Raw genomic sequence first — 8,785 nt, 5'->3', positions numbered from 1 at the left:
GGATAAGTGCTTTTTGCCCCAACCCACATCTGCAGTGTTGATTTACATCATGGCCATCTCCCTTGTTTCTGGTCTTAAGACACAGCCTCTAGATGCATGTGGGGCTGTAATGCGCAGGCAGGACAGTGAGATTTGTGGAGATGAATGTAAACAAATACTGGAGGCAACAGCTGTGAGATGGGAGTAATATGCATCTGTAGAGCAGGTGCATATTAAAGTCTAGCCTCCTATTTTGCCCCCTTTTCGACTGTGTCCATGAATGAAGTCAGTGTTGTTCTACCTCAAAGTGGAAGTATAGCTTGAACTGGTTCATAAGAATGCTGGAGCAATAAACAGATGTTAGCCTTCTACAAAAGACACAGAAATTCTTCTGAAACGTAATGTTTATTTAATCATATACCTCCAACAAACTGTTTAACATGAACACAATGGCAGGATGTCAATGCCTCCTTTTGTACAGTTTTTTAACTCAACATTTTGTAAATAAAGATAATACACATGTACTTTTTTTTTTGTTTAAACATGAGGACATAAATGTTTGAGAAGGGATCCGCCTGACTGTTCTTGCTTCAAGCCTTTTGGCCCTGTGGGTGACAAGTTTACATGTCAGAAGGGACATAAACACCGTATTATACAAGAGACAAAAATGATCTCAGTCAAGCCATACAATCTATGTGGAACCATTGCCATTTGACCATGATACACTTTTGGTCTGAACAAATATGATGGTTAACCAATGTGACTCTACCTTTGGCTCCATACAGAACACATTTATTCTTTGCTGCAAAGAGTGGGCCAGCGCAATAATGAACCCTATGGACTAATACTGGACATACACTATATGAAAAATCGTCAACCATTTAAAAAAAAAAAAACATTTGGCCTTGAGCGCAAACGATAGTGCAATCATGTAATGACCAATAAATCGTTCAGTTGACATAAAAAAAAAAAATGATTCATTTAACATATGCATAGAGTAAAGAGTTTGGACGGGAAACACATTAACCTTTCAACTTATCGTTCCTTAGAAAAATATCCAAACTTGTGCTTAGTTTTTTTTTTTGGCTCAAAAACATCCTTAAAGGGTCACTAAAAGGAAAATATTTTTTTTAGCTAAAATTACTGTTTACAGGGTATAGAGACATAATAGTTAACGGATTCCTTTTAAAAATAGATAAAAACCAATCATATAATGTGCCTGCAGTTAGTTTCGTTTTTGCCGTTTCCTGGTTCTCTGATGTACAGAGCCAATAGAGGTTTTGCAAAACAAAACTGGATTGGTGCTGACGAGTTTTAGAGACACAGTAATCATACCTCCTTGATTAGTCACCACAGTGAGAAATCTCCCAGTACTGTGGTTATCAGGAAACAGAAAACCAGGAAGTGTCCAGAACAGAGAGGAATTACAGCAACATCCAAGCAAAAACGAACAATGAGGACATGAAACCAGGACTGCAGTATGGTAAAGGAAGCTATTTAGCTAAAAAAAAAAAAAATGTTTCCTTTAGTGACCCTTTAAGATTTTGTGCCCATTAAATAGCTGAAAACCCGATGAACGAACTGGCCAAATTTCAGACGATTTTTCGTATAGTGTATGGCTGGTATTAGACTGGGATGCAATTAAAGTTCATCCCAATACTTTTGGTAATATAGTATATGCTTTACCCATGCAAAAATGGGAGGAAACTCTCCCCACCAGGGGTGCACAGACAGCAACAAAAAGGGAGGAGGAGCAGCAAGATTACATGACCTATCAAAGTCAGACAACTCTCTGCTGTATTGTAAATAAGTGCAAGACCCCTTTCACACGGAGGTTGTTTTCAGGCGCTTTAGCCCCCACATCTCTCCATAAAGAGGACCTCTCACACTGATTCCTATTACAAGGGATGTTTACATTCCTTGTAATAGGAATAAAAGTGAAAAAAAAATACAAAAAGTATAAAAATAAAAAAAATTAAGTAAAATAAAAATATATTTTTTTTCAAAACGCCCCTGTCCCCGTTATCTCGCGCGCAGAAGCGAACACACATGCAAGTCCCGCCCACATATTTAAACGCTGTTTAAACCCCACATGCGAGGTATCGTCGCGTGCGTTAGAGTGTGTGCAACAATTCTAGCACTAGACCTACTCTGTAACTCGAAAATAGTAACCTGTAAAAAATGTTAAAGCGTCACCTATGGAGATTTTTAAGTACCAAAGTTTGGCGCCATTCCATGAGTGTGTGCAATTTTAAAGCGTGACATGTTAGGTATCTATTTACTCGGCGTAACACCATCTTTCACATTATACAAAAAAATTGGGCTAACTTTACTATTTTGTTATTTAATTAATGAAACCGTTTTTTCCCCCAAAAAAAGGCGTTTGAAAAATTGCCCAAATAACGTGCGAGAAAAAAAAAAAAAAAAAAAAAAAAAAAAAAAGGTGCAATGACCGCAATTTTATTCCCTAGGGTGTCTGCTAAAAAATATATATATATATATATATATATATATATATATATATATATATATATATATATATATATATAATATATATATATATATATATATAAAAATAAATGTTTGGGGGTTCCGAATAATTTTCTAGCCAAATTTTTTTTGATTTTTACATGAAGAGAAGAAGTACCAAAATAGGCCCGGTGGACAAGTGGTTAAGGTCACTTTTTGACGCGACCTTAAAAAAATAGCACCCTGAAATCGCCGCAAAAATTACCAGCGATTTAGCAGCACTTCAGTGTGAAAGGGGTCTTACTGCTGCATTAGCAGAGAATGCTCCATGTTCTACTACTGACTCCACTAAATGCAGGGCGTGATAACAGTAAGGAAATAGGAATTCTGTCTGTTCTTAATAGGTCCCTAGAAGACCTCATGGGGGGGGGGGGGGGGGGGGGGGGGGGGGGGAAGGGCAGGGGGTAGCAACTGTATTTTGATGTGCTCTTCCTTTAAATGCAAGCTAGGGGCTACCATTACTCCTATTAATACAATACAGAACAGACTTATTACATGCAAAAAAACATATGGTCTAGATTTCTGACAGCCATGTCATATTTGATGAATTTACTGTGCTGTCTATCCAAATGTAGATCAGAGGAATTAAATATTTAAACCGTCATTATTGGCAAAATATATCTGCAGTATTGGAACTCAATTCTAAAATAAGAATTCACAGCATTGCCTATTTTTCTGTATTGACTAGTTGCAATGGGCAGCATACCTTTCCGTCCCTTCCACATGTATACAGCTAAAAGGAAACCAATCCAAAACACTTACCTCTAATGCTCAGTTATTGCCTTTTGCTTCTTAGGTTTTAATTTAAAGAAAAGAATGATTGCAGCTATGGCCCCATATGTGGCTATCACACACTGAAAAAAAAGAAAAATATAAAATAAGATTGATGGATACACAAGTTTTTGGGTCTATTTCTGTTTTTTTTTTTAGTAGTTTAATTTTTTTTTAAATGTTTCCTCAATAAAAAAGTACAAGAGTGTTTGTGGTGAATATGTATAGTTTCAAATCTAAAAACATAATGTGCTTTTATACAAACATTTGCAAAACTGAGAATTCTTGAAGTAGGTGCCTTCAATTAGGGGTGTTTGCTAAGGATTTTGTTAGCCTTTGCCATCTCCCTATAGGGGGTAGCCCCTGTATTCATTTGTCCTAACTGGAGCATTGTCAAAATATTTCTCTATCGTCGTGTACCGTATATACTCAAGTATAAGCAAAGTTTTTCAGCACATTTCTTTGTGCTAAAGCTCACCACCCCAGCTTATACTTGAGTCACCTTTTGCGCCTGATCGCCCGGACTTTGGGGACCTGGTACCGGTCGGCCGTAGGTCCCCTGGACCCCATGTAGCCCCACTCTTCCTCTACAAGTGTGCAAAGTTTGTTGTCCGGGGGACCTATGGCCCTGGAGCACCGATTTTTCAAAGCCGGGCACCTCATCTATAGACTCCCATGTTAAACGGTAATTTCTCCAGTGACCCGGTACCGGCCAGTCGTAGGTCTCCGGAACTTGGCACACATGTAGCCATTTCTCCTCTACAAGTGTGCAAAGTTTGTTGTCTGGGGGACACCGATTTTTCAAAGCCAGGCACCCCTTCCATAGACTCCCATGTTAAACGTCAGTCTAGTCATGGACACCCTAGGCTTAAACTCGAGTCAATACGTTTTTCCAGTTTTTTGTGGTAAAATTAGGTGCCTCGGCTTATACGCGAGTATATACGGTAATTTTAAAGTGGTTGTAAACCCTTTACAACCACTTTAGCCTACAGGTAAGCCAAGGTTAAGGCTTTACCTGTAGGTGCAAGAAATATCTCCCAGACCTGCACGGTCTAGAAGATATTTGCAAATCGCTGTAGGGCGATTTCTCCTGCGCATGCACCGGAGTTAGAAGGGGCACGCTGTGCCGTTTCTATCTCGAGTCATGCCGTTAAAGGCGGCTCCTGCGTGGGAGTGATGTCACGCGACTCCGGCCAGTCAGTGCCAGAGTTTGCGGCCCCGGAAGGAAGAGGGGTGAAGAATGGCCATTCGCTACTAGCGAGGAAGACGGGGGCATCGCAGGCTTCTCCTGCAGGTAAGTGTCACATAATGGGCTACTATTATGCTTTACCTTTACAGGGAAACAAAGAAGAAGGACACCCATCAGGGTTTACTTCCTCTTTAAGCTCATATGAGTTAATGGCTTATTATTAGGTAAACAATCCTCTTATAACGCTCTATATCATACAGATATGCTGAATATCTATCAGGTATTTCTCCAATAGGAGTCTACCCTCTTGAATGGATCGATCCCACCCCGTGTTCCCGAATGAGGACTCTGGTAAGGGAGCAATCTCCATTCTGGGCGTTTCAAGGAGGGGAGAGAGAAAGAAGATTAAGGCTGAAGGAAGAAAGATGGAAGGGCAGAGTTAAAGAAGGACCCCCACTCCCGCCCCCCTCTGGCATAGTTCAGGGGTCCCCCGTTAGATACTGGATCCACGGGTCCCAGGTCCTCTTGAACATTTGCATTCTATCGTTTAAGGTTGCTGTCATAGGTTCATCAAGCATGATCCAGGAAAGTTTGTATTTGAGCTGGTCAAATGGCACTACCGCCGATCTCCATGATTTTGCAATTGTTATTTTTGCTGTAAATATAAACGATATGCAACGTCTCTGGGGTTTCGATGCAGAGTCCACCTTGTTACCCAGCAGTGCCCGTTTCTGTTTTTATTCTCCACTTACATTCCTCCTTCCAAGCAAAGTGTAGGAATTGAAGTGTTTCTTTATGCCGGTGAATTGGTAGTTTCCTGAATCGTGTCCTCCTGCCATGTTCTAGTCCCTAGAAAGGAAAGAACACAGTTCACTAAAAAACGCATGTAAACGAATGCTTAAAGGGGCATTACAGTCCAATACAAAAAGTACTAGAATGCCGCTAACAAATCATTAAATGTGCTGGCTGTGTTAGTTTCCTTACTTTCAGCTTTCCTCTATTTTCACCTGGTGATCTGGCCAGTAACACGCCTCCTGCATTAGAGTGCCCCCACTCTGGATGAAGGGGCACTTTGGACAGCAGCATTGTCAGTCTTGAGGTGCGTGTTAGATGCACTAGCTGATTTAAATACACTAAAACCGAAGCCAAACTCCAGCTCACACTTTATATTCAGTTCCCCCCCCCTTTTTTTTTTTTTACACCTTTTATTTACCAGATCCTCAGCACCCCCAGTAGTCCGCACTCCCACAATGCTCCAGCAGTGAACCATCTCTTCATATCAATGCATCGCTATATGCATTGGTTTTGAAGACATCAGCACCCTAAACCACTGGAGTGTGTGGGGAGATGACACTGCAGGGGGTGATCATCCATTTACATCCACCCATATCCATCCTTTTTAAAGCAGACCTTCACCCTTTTCCAAACATTGCTTCTTTCCACCCCTTCTCCCATCCTGCAGAAGCGTCATGCATGTATTTTAATTAAAAAAAAATATCCAGGCCCGCCTCCCTACACACATCACTCGCCTTCGGTGAATGATGCACACACTGCTAGCTGTGTCTCCTGGGATATGCATTTCATGTAATCGGGCTGAAATGTGCAGATACCACCTTTAGGTAAGTGGGGCCAGAACGAGGCGGGTCCTTATCCAATCTGATCTGAATAAATGGAAGTTGTCTGTGACGGAACTGATGATCCTCTGTAACTGTTCACATCACTGTGCTGCGTTTTAACAGGTCCTGCATGCTGCCTCTTTAGTGCTCCGTTTCAAAAACGCACCTCCAATTATAGTCAATAAAAGTGTACCTAAAGGCACACTGTGGTGCATTTTTGAGTTGCATAATTCCCCCCCCCCCCCCCCCCCAATAAGGTGATCAAGGATGAAAAGACATATGCACTGTGTAGAAAAATTCAGTTCACCGCATCCAAAAAAATGTAATAAAAATAGGATAGGCACTGGGCAGTTTAAGTCATAAGCATCACATACTAGCACATTATTAAAGACTTGCCTGAAAACGAACCCCTCCACTGTCACCACTGAAGGCGTTTCCATCTTCATCTGGCCTTTGGCACTATGAATGGCCGATCTGGTGATGATGTCACCGTTTACGGCACGGCTCTGAAGGAACGGCACTGGTATGCCGTTACTGCATCGGTGATGTCACCAGCTATATCTATAGTAAATATCTCCTAAACAGCGCACATTTAGGAGATAGTCTTACCTATAGGTACTGTAACCAAGGCCCCTTTCACACTGGGGTGTCCATTTATCAGCGGTAAAGCGCCGCTGTTTTTAGCGGCGCTTTCCCGTCGTATTTGCGGGGGTATTCGGCCACTAGCAGGGTGCTTTTACCACCCCCCGCTAGCGGCTGAGAAAGTTAAAACCACAGCAGCGCCGCTTTGCCGGCAGTATAGCCGTGATGCCCATTGATTTCAATAGGCAGGAGCGGTATACACACCACTCCAAAGATGCTGCTAGCAGGACTTTTTTTTTACCGTCCTGCTAGTGCACCGCTCCAGCGTGAAAGCCCTAGTGTGAGAGAAAGCAGCAGCTATTTCAGCGTGCTTTGCAAAGCGCACCAGTGTGAAAGGGGTCTTAAGTTGATACTATAGGTTACATTTTTATATATTTTTTTTTAAATAACAAACATGTCATACTTGCCTCCACTGTGCAGCTTGTTTTGCACAGAGTGGCCCCAAACACCGTTTTCTGGGGTCCCTCGGCTCCTCCCCGCTTCAGATAACCCCCCCCCCCTATGGGAAGTGCTCTCCCAAGGAGGTTACCTTGCAGGCGCGCTCCTGAGTCCTGCATTCGGCGTCCATAGCCGCCAAGTGCAGGACTTGTTCCCCCCCCCCCCCCCCCCCCATCATTGGATTTGATTGACAGCAGCGGGAGCCAATGGCTTTAAATCTATCCATTAAAGAGCCAAGAACCCCAGGCAAAGATCCAGCGCCTTCGACGCTGGCCTTTCCAGGCAAGTAAAATCAGCGGCTGGGGGGGGGGGGGGGGGCAGGTAACCGTCAATTTTTTTTTCACCTTAATGCAAAACTTGAGGTTTTACAACCCCCTTTAAGTGGGGTAAACACTATAAGAAAATCAGGTGACCGATCATCCGATTTTCCTCGCGGTTTCACAGCAAATCGTAACCGATGAACGAAAATTTGTACGAAGATTCTCTGATGACTAAGGCATTTTATTTGTGGTTTATCATTTCTGATCATGCGCAGTCCCTTTTCTGATTCTTCTTGTATGAAAATCATACCAAAAAAAAAAAAAAAAGATAGGGAAATCCACTTTACACTATAAGTGCACTTCAAGTGCAGTCGCTGTAGATCTGAGGGGTAGATATGAAATGAGGGGAATCTCTGCTGATTTCATCATCCAATCATGTGCAAGATAAAATGTTGTTTAATTTTCCTTGCATGTCCCCCTCAGATCTACAGCGACTGCACTTGAAGTGCACTTATAGTGTAGAGTGGATTTCCCTATCCTTTTTTTATTTTTTTTTGGTATGATTTTCATACAAGAAGAATCAGAAATGGGACTGCACATGATCAGAAACGATAAACAACAAATTTTTGCCTTTGGTAAATCAACCCCAACGTGTTTTAAGGCATACCAGTATAGACAGGCCCTTAGGCCTCGTTCACACAAGCCGATGTAATCTGTGCCCCATGGAGGACCGCTTTATACCAGCTTCGGGGTGAATAGGTGTTGCGGCTGTATCTGTGAAGCCACTGCAACCCAACAAACAAAAAAGGGACATCTGACACCGGGATGCATGCAATGCCTATTCATCTCCATGCCGGTATGACACAACCCTGGCTCAGGGCATGGATTAAAATCGCTCTGTTTGAATAATGCCTTACAGATGAAGGAGCAGCAGAAGACTGATCGGGTCACCTCTCTGCTCTCTCCTCCTGTTAACATGTTCGTGGTGGGAGACCAACACCTCTGTGCCAAGCTATGGAGAGGAGTCTCTCTCCAGGGATCAGAATTGAAGGTTAATATAACATGTCTGCCTGGAGGTCAGCTTGGTGAAATGCTGGGAAGCCAGGAAGGCCCACTTAGTGAATATAAAATGTCAGCCTACTAGAGGAACAGAGGGTGCCTACACATACCGGGAACTGTCCCGCCTGCCCACAGCTTAGGCCTCCCCCACACCCAGCCCCGTCCATCCAGCTACTCACTTCTCTTCGTACAGCAATGTGAACCGTGCCCTTCACCGACCACTACTGAGTCTGCTGTCCCCGGCCTCCTGTCTTTCAAGAGTTAGCTGCCTCTCATTGGCTTCCCTATCTGCCTGTCATACC

General features: G+C 42.8%; 1 protein-coding gene across 2 annotated transcripts; it reads right to left on the bottom strand.

Moving 5' to 3' along the window:
- Positions 1 to 365: 365 nt before the first annotated feature.
- Positions 366 to 8,762, bottom strand: ATP5MK (ATP synthase membrane subunit k). Of its 2 annotated transcripts, XM_040361863.1 has the most exons (4): positions 8,663 to 8,762; positions 5,221 to 5,317; positions 3,271 to 3,362; positions 366 to 584 (listed from the first exon to the last, which is right to left on the bottom strand). In XM_040361863.1, exons 2-3 carry the CDS (start codon positions 5,305 to 5,307, stop codon positions 3,273 to 3,275), a joined length of 177 nt encoding a protein of 58 aa, XP_040217797.1. In that variant the 5' UTR covers positions 5,308 to 5,317; positions 8,663 to 8,762; the 3' UTR covers positions 366 to 584; positions 3,271 to 3,272. The 2 variants fall into 2 exon arrangements, with proteins under 2 accessions (XP_040217797.1, XP_040217798.1); XM_040361864.1 differs by lacking the exon at positions 8,663 to 8,762 and having other exon boundaries at positions 5,221 to 5,333.
- Between the last annotated feature and the right edge of the window lie 23 nt (positions 8,763 to 8,785).

Source organism: Rana temporaria, chromosome 8 (assembly GCF_905171775.1).
Source record: "Rana temporaria chromosome 8, aRanTem1.1, whole genome shotgun sequence".
NCBI lineage: Eukaryota > Metazoa > Chordata > Amphibia > Anura > Ranidae > Rana > Rana temporaria.
This window is presented reverse-complemented; position numbering and strand designations above follow the sequence as displayed.

Excerpts from the sequence above, each read along its gene's own strand:
- ATP5MK (XM_040361863.1), bottom strand. The coding sequence starts at position 5,307 with ATGGCAGGAGGACACGATTCAGGAAACTACCAATTCACCGGCATAAAG. Across the intron at positions 3,363-5,220 it reads CTTTGCTTGGAAGGAGGAAT|TGTGTGATAGCCACATATGG; the intron begins GTAAGTGGAGAA and ends CTTTTTTTTCAG.